The 24,825-nt window shown below is 44.8% G+C and overlaps 1 protein-coding gene across 3 annotated transcripts in view; it reads left to right on the top strand.

The window, feature by feature from the left end:
* The first annotated feature begins 202 nt into the window (after positions 1–202).
* Positions 203–24,825, top strand: part of SAMD4A (sterile alpha motif domain containing 4A) — a 72,836-nt gene continuing 48,213 nt past the window's right edge. For 2 of the 3 annotated variants that reach the window (XM_040412233.1, XM_040412230.1), the window contains exons 1-2: positions 203–304; positions 1,437–1,931. In XM_040412233.1, coding sequence (XP_040268167.1) covers positions 1,736–1,931 — 196 coding nt within the window. In that variant the 5' untranslated portion in view covers positions 203–304; positions 1,437–1,735. The remainder of the gene's footprint in view (positions 305–1,436; positions 1,932–24,825) is intronic. The other variant, XM_040412232.1, reaches the window with a different exon arrangement.

The following is a 24,825-nucleotide window of genomic DNA, read 5'->3' as shown; positions in this document are numbered from 1 at the left end:
AAGCCTGACAGCAGCAGCAGAGGCTGCACAAGGAATGCGCCCCCCTCCTCCTCCCAAGTGATCCCTTCTCTATTTTGGTGCCTCTCCCCCTCCTCCCCTCTCCTCAGTGCCGAGCCCATGACGTAATGGTTTATGTTAATTATTAGCATGTGGGAAGCCTGGGCTGGCGCTTCCCAGCTTCACAGTCTCTGCAAGTGAGGGAGCGAGCACAGAGCCTTCAACATGGCAAAACCCAGGGAGGGAGAGCAACAGCACCTCTAGCTCCAGCACAGGGTCTCTCTCTGGTGCAATGCACTGGGTGCAGGTAGGTGCTGCTGTCACCCAGGGAATGGGGAGGAGGAGGAGGAGGGGGGCGAGCAGATAGCTCAGGGAGACCCTCAGTAGGGAGCTGCAACATTGTATCTACCGCTCTACACGATTTGTTGACTTTCATGCCAAACTGCAACATTGTATCCAGTGGGCTTCCATGGATTGTTGATCCCCCCCCCCCTGTATTTATAAATACTGTATTATCCAGTCTGCCCTGTCACTTGTGAATGAAGGCAATGGACATCTGCAATAGTGGCTCCTCTCTGCTCTATGGGCTGGTGCTGATTATTATTTTTGTATTTTTTTTTTTCAATTTAATGTAGATATTATTGGGATATAGCAGAATATAATATGTCATATCTCTCTCTATGTATCTGCTTAGCACACAAGCCATGTGAACCACACAGCTGAGAGGTTTATATATTTCGTGCTGTAGTATAATCTGTTGCGCTGCTGTCTGCTACCTCATTGACATCTATGAATACATGCATTGCTGCTCCAAGATAGGAAATCAACTTCTCTCCCCCCCCCCCTTTTTTTGCAGTCATCTGGGAGCATTTTTTATTTTTTTGCATTTAGCCCATTTATTAATGACCATACCTCAGGTTGGTGGCAATCTGTCTTTTTTTTTTTTTTTTAACCCATTGAATGATTTCCGTACAGCAGTTGGTTACGTTTCTTGATAGAGATATATATATATATAATGCTTGTGGTGAGGAATCTGCTGTTGAAGGGAATTCAGCTGGCATGTGTGAAATATCTGCTGGTGGGTGATGTAGGTGCTGCTGATTTCTTTGCCTCAGTGAGTAAACAGCTAAGTTTGATTTAATCACTGCACCAAATAGAAAAAGAGAGATTTTCATTTTGTTTCGAGGTTGTAGGAAACCCTTGTGTACATTCGCCTCCCTCTGTCAAGGTTTAGGTCTTGGATGTAGCGGAAAGTAGCGTTTTTTTTTTTTTTGTTTTGTTTTTTTGCCGGACTGCAGATGTTAACTGTAGAGGAAAATAAATTGAGTACTTTAACTTGCAACAATGCCCAGTCTGATGGGCTGTAGAGTAGCGAGCCTTGAATTGCATTGAGTCACGCATTTTCTTCTATGTGTCACATCAGTGTCTTATTTTCACAGTTGTGAACATTGACTTGGAATGCGGGTGTGGAGGAGTCCGAGAGAGAACCGAAAGGGACGTCAGATCTGGAAAAAACACTACCCAGGACACCAGCAAAAACCCCACGACGAGTATGCCTGAAGTGGATAATGCAACCATCCATTAATTTGTACTATTGATAGAGCCGTCCCTCTATAAGAAATATTACAAAAATATTTCCTCCCCCCCCCCCCCAAAAAAAAAAAATCTTCATTAGACCCATTTTTATTTTTTTACATCTCCAAATTTCTCAGTGGATCCTGTCTATCTTCCTCTCATCATGATGTTTCGGGATCAAGTAGGAATGCTGTCGGGTTGGTTTAAAGGCTGGAATGAATGCGAACAAACTGTTGCACTGCTGTCCTTGCTGAAAAGGGTTAGCAGGACCCAAGCCAGATTCTTACAGATCTGCTTGGAGCATTCCTTGGTCGACTGTACAGAACTGCACATACTTGAAGGGGAAGCCAATAATCCCGGTAAGTTTCGATTCCGGAAATGTGGAGTATTATATTGCGCAGTCTGACCATAGGTGTTACAGTAACGTATCTCCGACTCCTCTCTGTAGATGATTGCTTTTTCCTGAAGGCACAGGTGAAGATCATCCTTATCAAAAGTCGCTGCCAAAAATTTCATGTAGGGATGGATAGTAAAAAAAAAAAAAAAACACTGACTAAATCACTCTTTTTATTATTCTTTTTCTTTCTTCCCCTGTGGCACAGACAATGTCCCCAAAGCCCAATGTGATCACCAAGTTGTGGCAGCAGACTGGTTCAAAACTGGTGGGACTTTCCCAACTTTGCAGGTTCTCAGCCTAAGGAAGCATTAAATGGTGGTCAGATTTTCCCACACAAAAACGTTCCCGTCATGTTTTTAATGTTATTGAAATCATGATGCTGAAACTACATTTCCTATGACACAACTGTACAAGATCTGTACACTTCTCCTCTGACGCGCTCCATCCCTCTCCTCCTGCCGATCCACATTGGTGCGGGAACGTACCGAAATCTGCGCGAAAATCAATTTGTCAACTCTCACCCATGTGCAGGTATCAGTGGCGTACATAGAGAAGTAGGGGCCCCATAGCAAAGATCAAACCAAACCCTTTTCAATGACCTTTGGGCCATTTTTTTCCACTGCCTCATTTGCTAAAAGTTGCTCCTGAGTCCTGACCAAGTTCTCGCCTCCAGTAGAAGAGGAGATATTACTAACTAAGACTGGGCCCCCTCTTGCCCTGGGCCCTATAGTCGCATAGTCTGCTGCTACGGTAGTTACACCCCTGGCAGGTATCCTAAAAAGCCCTAGACACGTGAGAGAAAAGTTTTCAAACTAAACAGAAATGGACAATTTCAGCCGTCCATTGTTTCGAAAATTTTACACAATTGATCATCCGCTACGGCTGGCATCAGACTTCTGCCAAAAAATTTCATCCGTCTGGATGAAAAATTTGGCCTCTGGTAAGCTAAAAATACACGGGTATGGCGGGATCAAACTTTCAGAAAATATTTTTTCCTAAATGAACTCATTCATGGGCCAGTCTGCCATGTTGCTTTTGGGACCTTTTTTATATGGACAATCCCAAGGACAACTGATCGGCCAATAATCCCCAAAATGGGACGTCATTGAAGGCTTTCTGTTCCCTGGAGGCCTGACTTCCAGAAGGAACGTAGTGTATGGAATGTCTTCACTTCCTGTAGAAATACCAAGGACGCTGTACCATATGGCTTCCCAAACCCACAGAAATTGTCACTTTAACCATAAGTGAATCACTGAATATCCCCTTTTCAGAAGTTGGGAAGGGTGAGCAACAAAAAAATCGGTTGACTCCTTTAAGGATGGTCAAGTGTCTGCAGCGGTGCACCTATCCTTTCTGCTGCCTGAGGTGAAAACTGAAATGGCACCCCCCCCCCCATGCCAATTTCTCAACCTAACCCCTTTGCCACAATGAAAGTGCTCATTGTCCATGGCCCTTCCGCTGCCCCCCTCTTGCCTCTACCTGGTGCTCCCAGAGGCGATCGCCTCACCTGGCCTCATTGGTGGTGCGCCTCTGCAATGTTTGGAGATGAGGGGGATCCATAACAATATTTTGAAAGATGTCAGGGGTGGACAATGTGCCTGGAAGTTTGCTTCTTGACTTCTGAAATCTTACAAGGAGGACTTCTGGAAGGGGTCCATGTCTACAGTATTGTGCTTTTACCTGGTTGATGCCATTATCTGAAGAGGTTTTCCACTTGGCCTATGTTAAACTCTTCCTACGAAGTCATGATGATGTCATCAGGAAAGGCGGCATGGCTCTGTGTGTGTGTCCCCCATAGTAGTGTTCCAGCCCTGTACATTAGGCTGGCCGTCGCCATGTCTGTTCGCCCATATGTTAATACCCAGTGAATATGCATTGGGCTGCTTAACTCCTCCTAAGGGCTCATGCACGCGACCGTATGTATTTTGTGGTTCACACAAACTGGTCCACGGAAAATACGGATGACATCCGTGCGCATTCTGTATTTTGCGGAACAGCCGGCCCCTAATAGAACAGTCCTATCCTTGTCTGTAATGCGGACAATAATAGGACATGTTCTATTTTTTTGCGGAACAAACATACGGAAATGGAATGCACACGGAGTAACTTTGTTTTTTTGTGGACCCATTGAAGTGAATGGTTCCGCATACGGTCCGCAAAAAAAAATGGAATGGACACAGAAAGAAAATAAGTTTGTGGGAATGAGCACTAATAAAAGTTAACCGATTGCCTACAATGGAGGTGCCTATAGTGACTAAGCAGGAAAATGAATGCAGTGATCCGAATATTCCATTGCATGATTTTCGAAAACAATCGTCCTGTGTGCGTCTCAAGGATGTGATTTTTATTGTTTTCTTTGTGACTTTTCTCCCTTGTTCTTAGGCGCAGTCGTCGTCGTCTTCACGACCGTGCTCTTTCTGTGTACTTGAACTACGCTAGAATGAATGATGGACTTTTTTTTTTTTTTTTTTTCTCGCTATCTTGCAGTTTCTTCTAGAATAACTAAGTCAGGTCACGTAGAGTCTGGATGTTGTAGGCTTTTTGGCAAGGTAGCTAGTTTCATTTTAAGTAACATGCAGCATGAGCGGATAATTAATTTGCTGTGCAGTTTATTTTCTGTGTTTTTTAACCTGGTCGCTGCTCAGCTGTAAGAACTTGGCCAGGAGATTTTTATTTTATTTTTTCCCCCTCCCTATGCTTTAAACCAAATTTTTGTTTTTTTATTTTATGAACCGAAAAGTAAGAGGATTTGCATTGTGGCCTATCCATTCGCTACGCCTGATGGAAGGCAGTGGGTCTAAGATTGGATTTGTGTTCTTCTGTAATAAATTCCTCAGGCCTGGCTGCAGCACCGCGGTCAATGCAGCCACCATGTGTTTGCACGGAGAGAAGAATGCCGGGGCTTATTCCAGCTGTTTTCTATTAGAGGCTGCAATCGTTGGCAGCTGGGTTTCCTGCCAGTTGAAAAAGGTTGGCAGCTCTGGCAATGCTGGGGGTCATAAGTATGAAATCTCAAATCTAGTAATATGATGTTGTGTTTGTTTGTTTTTTTTTGTTTTGTTTTTTTATTGCATTTTATTGCATTGCATTTGTATTGGATGTGAATGATACAGTTTATTTGCTAAAATCGCACGGTTTCCCCGCACTCGCAATGATATTTCCGGCCCGTATTATGTGGAGTCATTGTGCCGGTTGTAATATTTTTGTTATACTTTTGTATTTTCTTTATATTAACGGTACCTAAGTTTTAAGGCGGTTCAGCTGTTCAATTTAGTTGGTGCAGCACCAAGTTGGTTTTATGGTGTTCAGTCATGTGACCACTTAAAGGGATTTTCATATTGTTGGCCTATCCTCAGAATTGGTCATCAATATGAAATCAGCGGGAGTCTGACTCACGGGACCCCCGCTAGTCAGGAAGGCACCGGTACTGCTGTGAGCGCGGCGGCCTCCTCACAGCTCACAAAGCACAGCGCCATCCATTGTATAGTGGCGGTGCTTGGTATCACAGCTCAGCCCCATTCATTGGCTATATGACCGATTTTTATATGGTGACGTCACTGGCTTTAGAAGATCCGATATTGATAGCGTAGTCTGAGGATAGGACATTTAATAACCAGATCCAAGAGAACCCCTTTTAAGAAGAGCTGTCGCCTTTTCCAACATACACTTGCATTGTATAATAACAATTCTGCTGCATCTATTCTTAGGACTCTGTTAGGCCATTCCTTTATTATTCCTGCTAGAAGTTATGTAATTGCTAGCGGTGTGCAAGGAAGGTCCAGAAGGGGGTTACAAGTGTGGGGTGTGTCCCTGCACAGTCCGACACTACCCAATCAGAGCTGCCTTCTCAAACGGATGATCGGCAGGGAGGGTCAGACCCTCGTCCATTTAGCTGCTGATCACCTATGCAAAAAAAATCTGAAAACCCCCTTTTAATGAAATCCATCGTAAAGAGGAAAGCTTTGTGCATCACACATTATGCACCCGGCCAGGGCTGTCATTTACCAGCCTTGCACCTTCCAGGAAATTTGCATCTAGTTCTGGTCATTTTAAACTTTCCCTCGGCCTCAGCGGAATGTAAGAGATTTATAATTAGAGGAAGTGGCGAAAGAAAAGTGACAGCTTCCCATGTCACACGGGGGCGACGAGACACGTACGCCAAAACCCTTTTTTAATTTAATCCTGATGCTGATCGTCACACACTTTTTATTCCTGACTGCATCTGCAGACAACAAAAAGTCAATCGATCGCGGCTCTATCCCGTAGGAGAAAGTTAAAAGCTGGTGTCTTATTGGCTGCAGTGTGAATTGCACCCTGCTCTCCGCTCTGGATCGTGTCAGACTGTGCAGGGACACGCCCCCAACTGGTAACGCCCATCTGCAATCTGCTAGTAATTCATTCATAACTTCTAGTAGGAATAATAGAGGAATGATTATGATATGATTTCATTGCATGTCAGACTCCAGCGGCACTTGATGGGATGTGTTGACTTATGGGATCTGACTGGTTTGGCCGAGGTGCCCATAGACAGGAAAAATAATGTTGCACGTCACACTGTTTTTTTTTTTTCCCTTCAAAAACTATGGAGTCTCAGATGCAGATGTGAACGGAGCCTTAGCACGTCATTATAGGAGGTTAGGACATACAGTATGGATGCCATAGAAGGGGTACTAAGAAACTGTAGCTCTACTCTGGAGGACTCGGCTTGGCCGTGTGTTAGAATCTCAGCCATTTATACGCATGGGATGGCTGGAGATTCCCCAAGTGATCTGTCGGGAAGGAAACCATGTCCAGCGATACTGTCTAAGTATTGATTTTAAAGGGGTTCTCCGCGTGTTTCATATCTGATCGGTGGGGATCTGACTCCCAACACCGTCTTACCAAGCACAGCGCCATCTACTGGACAGTGGTTGTGCTTGGTACTGCAGCTCGGTCCCCTTCACTTGAATGCGACTGAACTGTGCATAGGCCATGTGACCGATTTAACATGACATCACTGGCCTAGGATAAGGCCGTCTCTTCAAACATCTGATCGGCGGGGGAGCCTGGAGTCGGACCCCCATCGATCAGCTATTGATGACCTATCCTGATGTAAGAACCATGGTACATCTCAATGATAAATTGAAGGCTCATTTTATCCTTTTCCTTTTTTTGTGTGTCCCTTTTTCCTATTCTAAAAACAAGCTTGGCTGACGGCAGAATTGTCTGTATCCTGATATGTAGCAGCTTAGATTTCCTGTCTAGGAGAACCTGATAATCATGCCATGTCTATATGGCCGTGTATACACTGAATAACATGTTTTTCTTTATTGCGTCACTTTTTATTTGCCTTGTAACCTGTTGAACCCAACCAGCCCGAGAGCTGAAACTGCTCCTCTGACCTCTGCATGGTATTTATTTATTTTATTTTTTTGTTTCCCCCCACCCCCCACCCCCACGTGCAGCATCCTGTGCTCTATAATCTTGCTATATCTGACCATTATATGATTTGTATATGGCACTTTTCACCAGTTTTTTCCCTCTTCACGCTCCACCACTACTACTCCAATTTCTCTGAGCTACTGGTGTATACCAGCTGCTATGATGTCTCCCATACACTGTACACAGAGAAGAATAAACCCTGCGCCCCTGTCTCTCTGTAGTAGCATAGCCTCAGAAGCACCTCATAGAGGTGATAGGTACTGAGCGTTGTAGCTGTGAATCCAGCACTGGGGTGGCATGGGAAGGAGAAGATACTGATAAGTGGAGAAGGAGGCATTTTTATGTAATTTGATAAGAAACTTTGTAATATATCGTAGCAAATTTTGTGGAAACTACAGCGCTATTTAAAAGGTGTTGTCCAATCTTGGACTTTGGGGGCATATTGCTAGGATATTCCCCTAATGTCTAATAGGTGCAGGTCCCACCTCTAGGACCCGCACCTACCCCTAGAATGGAGCCTGCAAATCCCACCTCTGGGACCCGCACCTATCCTTAGAATGGAGCCTGCAAAGTGATGGAGCGCGCACCGCACATGCGCATCCAGTCTCCATACATTTCCATGGGAGCCACCGAAAGTAGCTGAGCGCTGTCTGGTGGCCGTGCTTGCGTGGTGCACTTCCTGTTCGTTTTAATGGGACTTCTGAAAATAGCCGAGCGCGCCACTTGGCCATTTTCGGTGCTCCCATAGAAATTAATGAAGGCAGCCGCGCATGCACGGTGCGGCCTCAGGCTCTTTGCGGGCTCCGTTCTAAGGATAGGTGCGGGTCTCAGAGGTGGGACCCACACCTATCAGACATTGGTAATGTATCCTAGACATTTGACCCCAATGTCCAAGATGGGACAACTGCTTTGAGACTATAGTGTGAAGTCCTTGCAAATAGCTCCCCATAAGTCGGCTCCTTGGTGTCTGTAGTCTTCCCAGCTTTATTGCACTAGGCAAGTAATAGATAAATACAGGTGAAACTCGAAAAATTTGAATATTGTGCAAAATTTACGGTAATTTATTTCACTAATGCAACTTAAAAGGTGAAACTAATATATGAGAGACTCATTGCATGCAAAGCGAGATATTTCAAGCCTTTATTTGTTATGATTTGGGTGATTGTGACTTTGGGGTTTTCATAAACTAAGCCATAATCTCAGAAAATTTGAATATTGTGAAAAGGTTCAATATTCTCAGCTCAAAGTGTCACACTCTAGTCAGCTAATATTAATCCATAACACCTGAAAAGGGTTCCTGAGCCTTAAAATGGTCTCTGTCTGGTTCCGTAGGAATCACAATCATGGGAAAGACTGCTGACCTGACAGTTGTGCAGAAAACCATCATGGACACCTCCATAAGGAGGGAAAGCCTCAAAGGGTAATTGCAAAAAAAGTTGGATGTTCCCAAAGTGCTGTTTAAAAGCACATTAATGGAAAGTTATGTGGAAGGGACAAGTGTGGAAGACAAAGGTGCACAAGCAGCAGGGATGACTGCAGCCTGGAGAGGATTGTCAGGAAAAGGCCATTCAAAAGTGTTGGGGACTTTCACAAGGAGTGGACTGAGGCTGGAGTTAGTGCATCAAGAGCCACCAGACACAGACTGATCCTGGACATGGGCTTCAGATGTCGTATTCCTCTTGTCAAGCCTCTCCTGAACAACAAACCACGTCAGAAGCGTCTTACCTGGGCTAAAGAAAAAATGAACTGCTCTGTTGCTCAGTGGTCAAGTCCTCTTTGCTGATGAGAGCAACTTTTGCATCTCATTTAGAAACCAAGGACCCAGAGTCTGGAGGAAGAATGGGGAGGAACACAATGCAAGATGCTTGAAGTCCAGTGTGAAGTTTGATTTGGGAAGCCATGTCATCTGCTGGTGTTGGTCCACTGTGCTTCATTAAGTCCAGAGTAAACGCAGCCGTCTACCAGGAGATTTTGGAGCACTTCATGCTTCCTTCCACAGATGAGCTTTATGGAGATGGTAACTTCATTTTCCAGTAGGACTTGGCACCTGCCCGCACTGCCAAAAGTACCAAAACCTGGTTCAATGACCATGGGATTACTGTGCTTGATTGGCCGGGAAACCTGCCTGACCTGAACCCCATAGAGAATCTATGGGGCATTGCCAAGAGAAAGATGAGAGACATGAGACCGAACAATGCAGAAGAGCTGAAGGCTGAAGCATCCTGGTCTTCCATAACACCTCAGCAGTGCCATAGGCTGATGGCATCCATGCCACGCCGCATTGAGGCAGTAATTGATGCAAAAGGGGCCCAAACCAAGTACTGAGGACATATGCATGATTATACTTTTCAGAGGTCCTACATTTTTTTTCTATTTAACATCCTTTATTTTTTTTATTGCTTTCATGTATTTTAATTTTCTGAGATTGTGAATTTGGGGGTTTCATAAACTGTAAGCCATAATCATCCAAATTATAACAAATAAAGGCTTGAACTATCTCGCTTTGATGTAATGAGTCTCTCATATGTTAGTTTCACCTTTTAAGCTGCGTTACTGAAATTAACTTTTGCACGATATTCTAATGTTTCGACTTTCACCTGTATACATTTAGTCTTGTGAAGGTTTCTATTATAGAATATCCTGTTCCAGAGTGTTGCTACGAAAGGCTTTCATATGGTAAAGGTTCACGACGTGAAATAATCGGAGTTGTCGCTGGCTCTTTTACTGTAACTTTGGTTCTGAGTTGTTGACTCATATTCTATGGGGGATCGGCTGAGTCATGCACCTATTGATCTGGAGGTGCACTTCAGCTAGCAGCTTTAGAAAAGGGATGAAAGAGGAATTATTTAAAGTTTGTCCAGCGCTATGATTTTAAAGGGGTACACCCACCTATAATTGCTGGATAGGTATAGATACCCCCTCTGTCCCTTTCTTTGTTTGTGGGGTTGGAAGCTTTCTCCAGATTATCTACACCCAATTAAAAAGGGGATGGAACCAGGTAAGACCAGTCCCCATGGCATCCTCGTGGGTTGTCCTTCTCCAACCCCGACTGATGAGGATTGTTCCGAAAGGAAGCAGCCACAATTTTATGATCCTGCCCCCTTTAAGGGTTTTCCAAAATTAGAAAAATGTGGCTGATTTCTGGCACAAAAACAGTACAACATCTGTCTGCCTATGTTACCTTCTCGCATAGTAATGCCAAGTCAATAAGTAACAAAAAGTTGGAAAATAGTCGTAAATAATTTGTGCATTTTATGACCTTTTTTTCATGCAATGACTTGAAAAATCCCGGATAAGAGACTCGGCCGCCTCTCGCTGCTCTCTCTAATGTAGGGAATGCTGCATAGGAAATGATGATATACCTACAGGCCACATGGGAACTTCATCAGACCTCTCTGTGAGCAGATACCCAGACCTGCAGCTATATAGGGTCCAAATTCGGTTATGTGGCCATAGTCCTAATTTTATCACTGTGTGTTCACATAGCTCATAGCAAAGGGGAGGGCAAGCTGGGCCCTCTTCTCAGGGGCCCCATAGCAGCTGCCAAGACTACTGTTGGCCAATCAAGCTTGTATCTGTACGGGGGAGTCAAATTATTGGATCAGATCTAGAAAGTTGTCCACTGGACCGTCAGCCGGGCATCCACAGTGCCTTCTTCTACCCTACCAGAGTTTTGAGGGGTTGGCCAGAATTAGAAAAAACGTGGCTGCTTCCAAAAAACAGCGCCACATCTGTGCACAGGTTGTATGTGGTACTGGAGCTCCTGCCCATTTACTTCAGCGGAACTGATCTGCAATACCAGACACAGCCCGTGGACAGGTGAGCGTGTGACGGCCCGTGGACAGGTGAGCGTGTGACGGCCCGTGGACAGGTGAGCGCGTGACGGCCCGTGGACAGGTGAGCGTGTGACAGCCCGTAATGAGTGGCAAAGGTCATATTCGAATTCGTGATATTTTGCGAATATTTTTTTTAAAATTGTATTATCTTGACGCGAAAATTGTCAAGGTAATGATCGCGTAATATGTGAATATTGCGCGCTCAGTACAGGCATGGGTCAAAAATGAATATATAGCACTATAGAATATAGTGCTATATATTTGTTTTTATAATATTTGTCATTTTTTTGCATCTGAACACATGATTCCTCCCTGCTTCTTGCTTGTGGGCCAATGACGTCATTGAAAAGATGAATATTCGTCATTGCGAATATATAGCACTATATTCGAAATATTCGTTAATTCTCGAAGTGCCGATATTCGTGATTAAAATTTGGTATTCGAATATTCGCGCTCAACACCAGTGTCAACCCATGGACGTGTGTCAACCCATAAACAGGTAGGTGTGTGTGTGTGAACCCATAAACAGGTGTGTGTGTGTGTGTGTGTGTGTGTGTCAACCCATGGATGGGTGTGTGTCCTCTATGGGATAGTATAGAAAAAATGCAGCCTGCGGTTGCATGGCTGCCTACGCGTGATGTATCCTGCAGGCATCATATGGCACAGCTGCATTTGTCGAAAGGTTTGACTGCATTGCAAGGTAATCCTATGAACATAGCCTGGCACACTGTATGGCGGTAAACTATGGGCACTGTATGCCACAGTTATTTGTGTTTATTTTATGCGATATTAGGTGAAGTGCATTAAAGCTCCTGACATATACATTTAGCATTCCCATAGCCCCCATTCACCAAACAGAGGCCAAGAGTCCTTATGGCCCCCATCTGGCCGGTATGCACTGGCATTATATATTTCTCAACTGTATAGGATAACGCCGCAGACTCCGATTCACGCGGCCACTGCAGAAAGAAATAAAATAATTATACAAGCCGAGCATGCAAGTGTATTGGGAGAAGGGGTCAGGAGAGATGGCTTTTAAATTGCTTTGGCATTCTCTATGCCCTTAGGCCTTGCACTAGGTAAAACGCAGTGCATCGTTTTCCCTTCCTTGAAGACCTTCCATTATAAGTTACTGTTGTGTTTTTCCCTTTTTTACTATGTGCAGTGTTTTATAGCCTTTTTAGTGGTACATAGTTTCTTTTACTTGTAGCTTCTTTTAAATGGGTTTTCCAGGTGTAAAATATCTTACCAGGTGGGGGCCTGACTTATGACAGTTACGTGGCCTAGGTGCAGCTAAAAGTGAAAGGGCTTGGGGGGCTGCAATACCAAGCACAGCCACTATACAATGTATGGCACTGTGCTTGGTATCCTGTGAAAGCCCTTGGTCAAAACATTGGGGTAGAGGTGGGGTGGATAACTTTATGAAAGTATGGAAATTAAAGGGATTTTCTGTGACTACAGTACTGAGGACCTATCCTCAGAATAGGTTATCAATATCAGATCGATGGGGGTCATTTTCCCGGCACCCCCACTGATTGAATGGGCTACTGCAGGGATGCTCAACCTGCGGCCCTCCAGCTGTTGTAAAACTACAACTCCCACCTTGCCCTGCTGTAAGCTGTCCAAGCTGGTACTGCAGATGTTTTGATGCGGAGGGCATCAGGAGCGACGCGGGTGCCAGGGAGTGGGGTAAGTATAACATGTATGAAGTGCCCGGGCGTTTTGGGGGGCATTATAGGGGTTGGATAACCCCTTTAAATAAAAGCAGCGCTACAGTACTATTCACAGGAGCAGTGTTGTTCCAGTGCCTGTACTGGAGCACAGAGTGCAGCAGCCCATGCAAACAGCTATCGCCTGGGGTGTCGGGTCTGACCGGGGTGTCCGCCAATCTGATATTGATTAGCTATCCTGTGGATAGGTCATAAATATTTAAGTCCCGCTTTAATTTCCCTACTTTGACGTCATATCACATGGTCCAATCACATGGCCCACCACCGTGGTGATGGACCATGTGATTGGACCATGTGATCTGACGTCACCACAGGTCCTTTAGCCGGCAGCTCATGATTAAAGTAGTAAGAAGAGACCAGCAGCTACGCGATCAAGAGGAGAAGGCGAGTTAATTATTTTTTAACCCTCAATTTGACCACCTACTAAGCATTCTGTATTAAAGAATGCTATTATTTTCCATTATAACCATGTTATAAGGGGAAAATAATAACGTCTACACAACACCGAACCCAAACCTGAACTTCTGTGAAGAAGTTCGGGTCTGGGTACCACAGTCAGTTTTTTATCACACGCGTGCAAAATGCATTGCACCCGCGAGATAAAAACTGAACAACGGAACGCAATCGCAGTCAAAGCTGAATGCAATTGGGTACCTACTCGCGCGGGTTTGCCGCAACGCATCCGGACACGCTCGTGTGAACTCAGCCTTAGAGCTGCCTTTCTGCATTGCAGACATTGTTTTAGCGCTGTATAATCTGTTGCTTCTGTTTGCAGCCGAACGCCGTGCCTTGCGTGTCGCAATGGAATAAAGCTATTTTTGTCAGCTCTGCGCTAGGCCCTTGATCCTTGTGACGGCTGTGGTTTTCACATAGAATTATCAGTTTCTGCAGATGCCACATATACAGCCGGTGCTATTTTGGATGTAATATTATTTTTGTATTTTTTATTTTTTTGCCTTATCTGCACTGCATTCTCATGAATGAAGCCTTGCCCCATGATACGACTGCTGGCAATGACTACAATGCACTGGCTTAAATGCTGCTTTGTGTACTAGATGGGCTGCCAGCCCATAAGGGCACACAGATGGGTACCTAGCCCCAGAAGAGCCGTTATACCACATTGTTGGTCTCGATGGAGAGGATTCATGAGTAGTGCCCCCCCCCCCACCTTTCCTTATTGTGTTCCTCCGCATAATAGCACCTCCTATTCCCCTTTGTAAGAAGCTATGACTGAACCTGCCCCCCGCGCCCTCTGCGTTTGGCCCTGCCCCCCGCGTTTGGCGTCTGGCCCTGCCCCCCGCGCCCCCTGCGTTTGGCATCTGGCCCTGCCCCCCGCGCCCTCTGCGTTTGGCGTCTGGCCCTGCCCCTGCCCCCCCTGCGTTTGGCCCTGCCCCCCGCGCCCTCTGCGTTTGGCGTCTGGCCCTGCCCCTGCCCCCCGCGCCCTCTGTCTTGAAAATGGAGTTCCAGACAGCTTTACAGACGTCTCCTTACTCCATGCTATGCTGTGACCATAGTTTGTTTGAGGAAGACTTCATAACTTCCTATTGCTAGGGTGGGGTTGGGGGCGCCACTTTCATAACCCCAAAAAGGAGGACATCACGCCCGGGACAGCTGGTGACAATACAAGACACAGAATGGAAACAGTCATCTATAGAACCTCCTTGTGATATTTAACACCTTTCCTCGCTGCCTCCAAGAGATTGATATTGGACGTTTCAGGGAGAAGGTAGAAGAGTAGAGGACTACAACTCCCAACGTGTTCAGGCTGTTAAATGATATCCTAGGACAGTGATGGCGAACCTTTTAGAGACTGGGTGCCCAAACTGCACCCCAAAACCCACATATTTATCACAAAGTGCCAACATGGGAATTTCCCCTGAATACTACAGTCCAGTGTAGTATATCTTCCATGTACTTTTCGCTATAAAAGCCTGTTTACACTCACTGCGCTGCCTGTGCTGTTCATAGTGCGCCTGCGCTGATGAATGGCAGGAAAAGTCTAAGGCCTCCTGCACATGACTGTAGGTGTCCCGTTGCCATATTGTGGACCCGCAATACATGGGCACCGTTCCGTGTGCATTCTGCATCACGGATGCGGACCCATTCACTTTAATGGGTCCGCAAATCCGGAGATGCGGAATGGTGTGGAACGGAAGCACGGAACGGAACCCTACGGAGTGCTTCCATGGGGTTTCATCCCGTACTTCCGTTCCGAAAAAAGATAGGACATGTTCTATCTTTTTGCAGATCGTGGACCCATTAAAGTGAATAGGTCCGCGATCCACTGCGGCTGCCCCATGGTCGGTGTTCATGCATTGCGGCCCGCAGCACGGCCACGGGGTGCACACGTTCGTGTGCAGGAGGAATAAGGCATAGACTTTTCCAGGGTGCAAGTGCCCACAGAGAGGGCTCTGAGTGCCGCCTCTGGCACCCGTGCCCTAGGTTCGCCATCACTGTCCTAGGACATTACAGGGATGAGGCATACAAGGAAAAGACTAAAACTCCCAGCATATCCAGGCTGATATTATGTACGATCTGAGCAGGCTCGGACTGGCCCACAGGTGTACAGGGGAATCCCCCGGTGGGCCCCTGAGCCAGGTGGGCCCCTAGTCTCCCACCCCCTGCACAAGTGGCACGTAACACAGTAGACTTACTTCACTACATGCATATATACAATGTACAGCACCTCAACCACCCTATGTTCATATAAAACACCTGATAGATTATTTATTATACTTGAATGTATCCGTACGGTGGGTACCCCAGTCCGACACTGTATCATTACAGGGAGGAGGTATGAGAAGAGAACTACAACTCCCAGCATGTCCAGGCTGATATGTACTAACAGAGGTAATTACTGGGAGGACTATAGGAAAGAACTACAACTCCCAGCATGTTCAGGCTGTTATTATATGATATCAGAGGACAATACAGGGAGGAGGTGTAGGAGGATAGAACTACAATTCCCAGCATGGACAAGCCATTATGTGATTTTCAAAAGGACATTACAGGGGTGTGGTTTAAAAAGCATGGGTTACCACTCCCAGCATGTCCAGACCATTATTATGTGATATCAGAGGTCATTACAGGAGGTATAAGAGGAGAGAGCTACAACTCCCAGCATGTCCAGACTGTTAGGTCAATAAAGGGATGAGGTGTAAGAGGACAGGACTACAACTTCCAGTGTTTCTCTGGCTCCCACAATCCATCGCTTTTCCACACCAGGCTCCCCTCATGTCACATGACGTTGTCACAGGTCCTTAAAGGGTTTCTCCAGGAATTAAAAAAAAAACTAAAATTACTGAAAATGCTTAAATATTACATTATTATAAATTATATTCCCAAATATCTTACATTAGTTATAATGGCTTGTTCTGTCTGGGGAAAAATTATTAAAAAAACAAAATGGCCGCTGTCCTAATAGTGCACACAACCTGTCCTAATCACACAGGAGGGCAAGTTACTTCAGAGCAGTGAGCCAAAGAGCTGCCTCATCCTCCTCCTACTTGTTAGGGATCCTGAATACAGCAGATAGGATCTTCAGCTGAATGTAGGAATTGAGTTCATGAGGAGACATGAAGTACAGACAGGACAGACTGTGGTAATGGAGACTGCATATAAGTGCTGCTGCTCATTAGCCACACCTCACAATCCTCTCCTGTCTCCTCATCATCTCCATTCCCACAGAGATTCACCTGTATTCAGGATCCTGATTCCTCACAGGCAGAGCAGAGAGGAGGATGAGGCAGCTCTTTATCTCAGTGTTGTGAAGTTACTTGTCCTCCTGTGTAATTAGGACAGGTTTTGTGTGCACTAATAGGACAGCGGCCATTTTATTTCTCCTAATGATTGCTCCCTAGACAGAACGAACCGTTATAACTAATGAAAGGTATTCAGGAATATATTCATAATAAAGCAATATTTAAGTGTTTTTCATATTCTTAATTCCCTGAAAACCCCATTTAATCACACTGCTGAGCTCCGCCCCCTCCTCCACTGATCACATGACTGACGTCATCACAGGTCCTTCAGCTCTTGCAGATACAGAGCAGGTCCTGGTCGGCAGTCGCTGGTTTTTCATTTATTTTATTTTTTTTAACACACTTTTCATTTTAAAATACATGTAACAGCAAGGACATAGATCGGTCAGGTTGTCCTAGCAGGAAAAAACAAAAGAGGTGGAGATACATCACGTATAGTGTAGGCATCAGATCATGTACATTTACCAAATCCACAAGTTAACACTTCTTTAGAGAACAATACCAACAAAAAAGAGGGTGTTGATCCCGTCAGTTGAATTAAATTAGTTGTATGACGAGTAAGCGCCTAGATGCAATTGAAGGCCTCTATATTTCAACCAGGGTTTCCATATATTTTCAAATTTGTGTGAGGAGTGAAGTTCCCAGTGAGCTAGTTGTTCAAAACGGTAGAGTTGATCCCCTCTGTTTAGCCAGTGTGTTAGTGAGGGCGGTTCTTTGTTTCCATTGACTGGCTACTAATATTCGAGCAGCACCTAGTAATAATTGTATTAGATGTTTTTTCACTTGGGTACCTTGTACCTCGGTCAATAAACCCAGTAGACACCTCTTTGGGGATATTGGGAGGCGCAGTCTACTTAGTGCGGACAGCCTAGTACATATTTGCACCCAGAAGTCATTGATCCCAGGACATTCCAACCAAATATGAAAATAGGAACCTTGTCTCACCTCCACATCTCCAACACCCAGGGTCGCTATTTGGAAATAGAGTATTAATTTTTGAGGGCGTGTAATGCCATCTAGTGAGAACTTTCTCGGAGTCAGAAACAGGAGTTCTGACTTCTTTTTATCTGATAGTTTGTTCCCCAAATCCCGTTCCCGTTTGAGAATGAACCAGTAATTATTAATTTCCATCCGGGTTTCAAGTAGGGAATATAGGGTGGAAATCTTTTTAGCAGGTTCTCTCTTTTGCAGAGCTAGTTTCTCGAATGTTGAGTGTTCAGTATTTGTTGAAGCGAGGTTAGCCAGGGGCTTAAGATGGCGACTGAGGTGTAGGATGGGAAAGGGAGAGAGAGGCCCCTCAAGCGCAAACCAGAGTTGAGCTCCTGTAAGCTAGGTAGAAGTCCCTCAGGGCATAGATCGATCAATGGGATCTGCGACGTAAAGGCATCCTTGGGAAGGGTGTCTTTTAAACGCCTGTTGAGAGTCAAGAAGAGCATCTGAGACTCTTAAGTTTTAGCGAATTTGTTAATAAATCAGTCTTCAATCCTAGGGCGTGACCATAATGTAACGTATTTCTTGTTAGGACGTTTGTATATATTTTTGTGAATGTGGGGATTAAGCTTATTGCCAGCTAATAGCGTGTCCAGTCTCTTCTCTGGGAACCGGAGCCAATCTAAACATCGGGTTCCTAAAATTGCATTTATAATAGGTTTTAAAATCCGGTATTCCTAATCCCCCTTTCTTGACATGCTGTATCAGGAATTTATGGGCCAATCTTGGCCTAAATTTTTTTTTCCATAAAAAGAAAATAGTTTTCCTTAATTTTTGAAAGAATGTCAGGGGGAGTGGAATCGGAAGTATTTTAGGAAGGATGACAGATTTTTATTAAAGCTCTTCGGCCAAACTAGGAGACACATGGTATATCCCAGGAATGTAAAATGGTCTTAACCTGGTTGGGAAGCTCCATATAATTTGTATTTATAGACCGGAGATATATCGCGAGTAATTTCCAAGAATTTGATTGAGTGGGTAGCCCATTGAAACGGGGTAGAGTGTTGGAGCTGAACGACTATTGAACCTGAGATTTATTGAGGTTTATTTTAAAATTCGATAACTGTCCAAAGAAATCTAATATGGACATAACCGCAGGAAGAGCTTCTTTGGGGTTTGTGAGGAATAGGAGAACATCGTCGGCAAAAGCAGCTAATTGGTTTTTAGTGTTGCCTAGGGATCCTTTTTATCTTCTCCTCCTGTCTAAAGTCCTGTAGAACTGTCTCTAATGGTATGACAAAAAGAAGAGGGGACAGGGGACAGCCAAGCCTGGTTCCGTTACTAATCTTAAATAATGGAGATAAAGTATTGTTAACCCATATCTGAGCAGTGGGAGAGAAGTACATAGACATAATTGCCTGTATAAAGCAGGGTGGAATCCCAAATCGGTGAAGAGCTCTAGACATGAAGAGCCAATCGACCCTATCGAAGGCCTTCTCAGCATCAGTGATGAGAAGGACCAAAGGAGTAGCTGATTTTTTTGAAAATTGCATTAGATGGAGAAGGCGAGTTGTGTTCATCTTACCTTCTCTTCCCTGGATAAAACCCACTTCTACAGGTGAGATTATGGATGGCAGAAAAGGTTTTAATCTATTGGCTAAAAGTTTGGCAAACAGTTTTAGGTCATTGTTTAATAACGAAATGGGCCTATAGCTAGTGCAATGTGTCAGGTCTTTGCCCTCTTTCGGTATTATGGTTATGTGTGCGGATAGCATTTGTGGTGGGAGATGTTGTCCCTTTAGGACCGCGTTGCAGACTTCCAAGAGGCGCGGTGATAGTATAGAGCGAAAGGTCTTATAATGGAGAATTGACAACCCATCAGGTCCCGGAGATTTGTTAGCTGGAGATTCTCTCAGAGCCCCCCTCTAGTTCAGTTAAGGTGAAAGGTTTAGTTAGCTGTGTATTTGAGATAGAAGGGAGGGACAGGGAAGAAAGACAGGCGTCAATGGGGTCTCTACGTGAGTCCTGCTCTTTTTGTGAAATCTGGGACCGTATGTTTTATAGGCCACTATAGTATTCCCAAAACTGCTGGGCAATGCTGTGCAGAGGTGTTTTGGGTGGCTGGTATATAAGAACTGGCTTTCCTCTTCTTAATCTGTGCCAACAACAGTTTGGAAGCCTTATTACCGTGGGCATAGTATTTAAATTGGGTGGAGAGGAATAGTTTGGGTATTCAGTAGATTTGTCCGTTCGGTTCTTGCCTGAGTTAATTGTTCCAGTAAAACCGGGGTTAATTGGGTTTTGTGGGAACTTTCCATCTTTACGATTCTTTCAGTTTTAAACATGCTTGTTGTCTAATTTTGTTAAGATGTGCTTCTAGCGCTATAATGTGACCCCTAATGACAGAGTTATGGGCTTCCCATAATAAGCCTCTGGGTATCTCAGGGGAATCATTCAATCTAAAATAATCATTTAGGGCATCTTCTAATTGTTTTACGTTCTTCTCTACTCCTAGGAGTGTGCAATTCAATCTCCATTTATAGGCCTGTTTGGGGAAACCTTGTATGTTATAACTCAGAAAAAAACGGAGCATGATCTGACAGTACTATGCTCCCTATTCCAATAGGTTGACATTGATGTAGTTGATGTGGTGGGACAAACAGGAGGTCTAGCCTATGATATAAGTGATGAAGATGGGAAAAGAAAGAGTAATCCCCGTCTCCAGGGTGCATCAATCGCCAGGCGTCTACTAGTGCAGAGTCTGCCAGGGATGTCCGTGGTCTATCCAGAGCCGCCTTAGTGATGGATGTGGAGGGACTGGAAGAATCCACCGACTGGTCCAGTGCCACATTCAGATCCCCGCCCAGGATTATGGAGCCTTCTGCAAAGTCCCTGAACGTAACAAAACCTTGATCAGCCAATCTACCTGGTGGACATTTGGGGCATATATGTTCCCCAGGGTAATCAACTATGCACCTATCACTCCCTTGAGAAAGATCGATCTCCCTTCTGGATCTACTTGCGAAGAACGCAGAGCAAACGGAAGCGACTTTTGTATAGCCTCTGGTCAGACAACTTGTTCATTTTCCTAGGTGCCTTAATGGGATTCTCGAAGATGGAGAATTCATGGTGAGGGGGCTGAGCGGGGTGCAAAAGTAAAAAAAAAAAAAAAAAAGAAAATCGTAAGCTCTCTGGGTCTAGTGCTGAGCTCCGGCCTCCAGGATCGGAAGTGTAACAGGCCATCTACATGCATGTCGCCCAATCAGTGACCTGTGCAGAAACGTCCCGTGACTAAGGTCACTGCTGAGGCGGTTGGTGACGTACATGTAGACAACATGTCATACTTGCAGCCCAGTAGGGACTAGAAGCAGTGGAGACGGGGGCTCAGCACTGGACCCGGAGGGTGTTTTTTTTTTTTTTTTTTTTTTTTGGGCAAGCACCCAGGCCAAACCCTGTCTCGAAAAACTCCTTTAAAACTCCAGCCTTACAGACATCATTATGAATCCTGACGATATTCCAGAAGTCCTGAGCCTGTAGTGAATAGATACTGCCCGATCCTTGTCCGATGTAGAGGCAGAGCTGCAGTGGCCTAACTGGGCCCCACAGCAAAAATAAATTATGCTTCTCAATGCTTTTTAAACATAAAGCACCTTCCATCTCCCATGGGTGGTGGGCTGGTCTTCTATATCCCTCTTTGGTGGTCTTGGAAGGAGAGACCCCTGTCCATCCTTTAGACATACTTTGTGCCAACAAGACACAAGGTTTATCAGGGCATAGCTATAGGGGGCGCTGTTCTATCTGGGGCTGGTGGCTCAGGGGTGTGAAAGCCCTCTGGGACACGAGAAGACACCAGCACATGTAGGGTTGTGCTAAGTTTTAAACTTCTCTCCTATCCGCAGGAGTCTGAGCATCTAACCGCTGGGACCCCCCAAGATTTACGAGATTCACCCCATTCATCTCTGTGGGAGTGCCGAAGAGAAGCCTCTGCCATCTCAAACAGTCCCATAGAGAGGCACGTCCACCATTCCATTCATATGGGAAAGGAGGGTGGTTTGGTCGGGATCCCTGTCATTGTGATCGTTGGGTGGTCCCAGCAGTTTGACCCCACTGCTTAGACCCCATCAGTGGATAGGGGACACATTTTAGGCTGGGGCTACATGCAACACGAAAATCAAGACGTCGCATTGCATATTTTGAGTCACTGGGATGCAACTGTTGCTGGATTTTTTAAATTATTTTTGTAGCGACTTTGCCGTCATAGACCACAATGCGACTTCCTTGTGACTTTTCTGCGACTCGTCTGTTGTTACGACCCAAAACACAGCTTTAAAATGGTAGGGTGCAGCAAGTTGCACAAATGTGTCTTCTAGAAAGTGCAGAAACCTCTAGGACAGGGATGCCCAACCTGCGGCCCTCGAGCTTTTGTAAAACTACAACTCCCACAATGCCCTGCTGTAGATTGATGCAGCCTGTCGGTTATAGCCTGAACCTGTATAAGAAATGTGAGGGCTTTTTCTGTTTGCAGTCTGCGGACCCCCATCCGACACGTCCCAGCAGCTGAAGATTACACTGTGCGATCCTTTCTCCAGGGAAGGAAGCGCCGTCATCAAGGAGACTATTGTCTAACGTGTTCATTTCTGTAGCAGACAACTGTGCTTTAGATTTAGCTTTCTGAATGAAGGCAGCAATATAAAGGGAGTGTCTTATAAAAAAAACTCTACGGGAGGGGGGGGGGGAGCGGGGTCTCGTATTTGTCATGGTGGGTCCGTGCGCAGGTTTGTAATTTCAGCGAGCTCATTCATAAACCAAACAAGGGCTTAATCTGTAGTTTGTTTTAGTAAAGAGCGGTTCCTACGTCCAAGAGGAAATGATTCACTGTACGAGTCCAGCTCCAGCCTTCTTCTGCTCGACCTTCTCCAGCACAGAAAAACCACTGTAGTATCAATGAGATCAGCTTTTCAATGCCGTACCCCCACCACCACCACAACCACCATGGCTGTTGGTGAAAGTCACTGTGTGAAACGGCATGCTACCCCCCCCCCCCCCCCCCCCACCACAACCACCATGGATGCTGGTAAAAGTCACCGTGTGAAACTGCATGCTACCCCCCCCCCCCCCCCCACCATCATCATCCCCTCCCTTTTTTATTTATTTATTTTTCATTACATTTTTATTATTCTTTTGTGCTATTTGATTCTTGGAAGCTGTAATTACTTGTAAAGGGGTCCTTTCACTTTAGCAAATGGCCCTTTTATCATGTAGTCAAAGTTAATACAAGTCACTTACTAATGTATTGTGATTGTCCATATTGCCTCCTTTGCTGGCTTGATTCGTTAATCCATCACGTTATACACGTCTCGTTTCCAGGGGTTACGACCACCCTGTAATCCAGCTGCAGTGGTTGTGCTTGCACACTATAGGATAAGGCGCTGGCTGACCTCTCTGGTGGGTGGAGGTGCACTCCTATAGTGTGCAAGCACAACCACCGCTGCTGGATTACAATCGCAATACATTAGTAAGTGCCTTCTATTACCTTTCTCTACATGATGAAGGCCATTTGCTAAAGTGAGACAACCCCTTTAAAGGTATTATTGTTTTGTTCTATACATTTTAGTCTATTTTTTTTATTTTTTTATTATTATTTTACTTTACATTTTATACGGTTTAAATTTTTCTAGCCATTTTATAGTATTTTTACATTCTATTTTTATTTTTTGATATTTATTTTATACGTTTTTATTATACATTTTATTCAATTTTTTTTTATGTACATTTTATACTTGGATACTTTTTTTTGTTCTTCTTTTTTTTTTTTTTTTTTTTTTTTATATTATACACAGGCCAGGGATTATAATGCAAGAAAAGGATTTTTTAATTGGTGTTGCGGCTGTATACAATGTGACGTTTCGGCCACACATTGGCCTTCATCAGACTTTGTTAGAGGAGTATCCAAGTTGCGGGCGTCAGGACAGAAGTGCAATAGCACTGAATAGGAAGTGCACTTCTGTCCTGACGCCCGCAACTTGGATACTCCTCTAACAAAGCGGCACAAGTCTGATGAAGGTCAATGTGTGGCCGAAACGTCACATTGTATACAGCCGCAACACCAATAAAAAAAATCCTTTTCTTGCATTCTATTTGCTGGAGTTTCTATGTTTATTACAAGACTGGGTGGGAACATGGCTTCCAGCAGCAAACAGACGGCAGAGTGCCATGAAGTTTTGCTTGTATACACAGGCCAGGGTCACAGACAAAACGGCTATTGGTCAGTAGTATTCTTAGGCCGAGCTTTGGAGTCTCGAACCGTTCTGGGCCTTCGTTGCAGATTCAAAACCATTAGACAAATGTCCTGCAAGCCTTGTCCTATAAGAAGCCTTTCATCGCTGGCTTTTAATTTAGAGAATGTCAGCGATAGCAATTTTTAATATTTCCTTTTACCTTAAAGAAGCTCTCAGGCAATCAATATTGAATTCCCAGTCTTCAGTATCGGTCATCAATATCTCATCAGTGGGAGTCTGACTCCCAGCACCCTTGGCGATCACATGTTTGAAGAGTTCATGGCCATCCAGTGAGCGCCGCTGCCTCCTCACAGCATACCTAGCGCAGTGCCGTACATTGTATAGTGGCTGTGCTTGGTATTGCATCTCAGGCCAAGCTGCCCCTAGGCTGTGTGACTAATGGAAAAAGGGGAACTTACTGATGAAGATCCAAATAAAGGGGCAACATTTCGGAAAATACAGTGCACTTTGGGTACAGTCCATTTTTTTTTTTTTTTGCTGCTATTCACCTGTGAAAAAATTATTCAACTGTGTAAGACCCCTTTTTAAAATCACGGATACACATAACAGAAAGGTCAGTGGTAACAGCCAACTATCTTGTGTGTACAGGGTTGTACCGAATCCGATTTCAGGAGGATCAGGCAGTTTGACTTTCAACAGACCCAATCCTTCATTCTCACAGGAAATGTAGAAGGACCGCTGCCTATTGCCCTATCCCCTATTGACATCACATGCATGCTCGGCCAAACTGAGCGTACAGGGGGGCAGGGGGACCTGTTGGCTGAAGGTGTATGAAGATCTGCATAAGACTATTTGTATAGTAGATTCATTATTTGATGGATTGCAAAATTCTACATCCCCTTAATAGAATAGCCACACAAGTGATCATAAGCACCCTTC

The sequence above is a fragment of the Bufo bufo genome, chromosome 11 (assembly GCF_905171765.1).
Source record: "Bufo bufo chromosome 11, aBufBuf1.1, whole genome shotgun sequence".
Lineage (NCBI taxonomy): Eukaryota > Metazoa > Chordata > Amphibia > Anura > Bufonidae > Bufo > Bufo bufo.
Note: the sequence above shows the minus strand (reverse complement) of the source record. Positions and strands in the feature narration are given on the sequence as shown.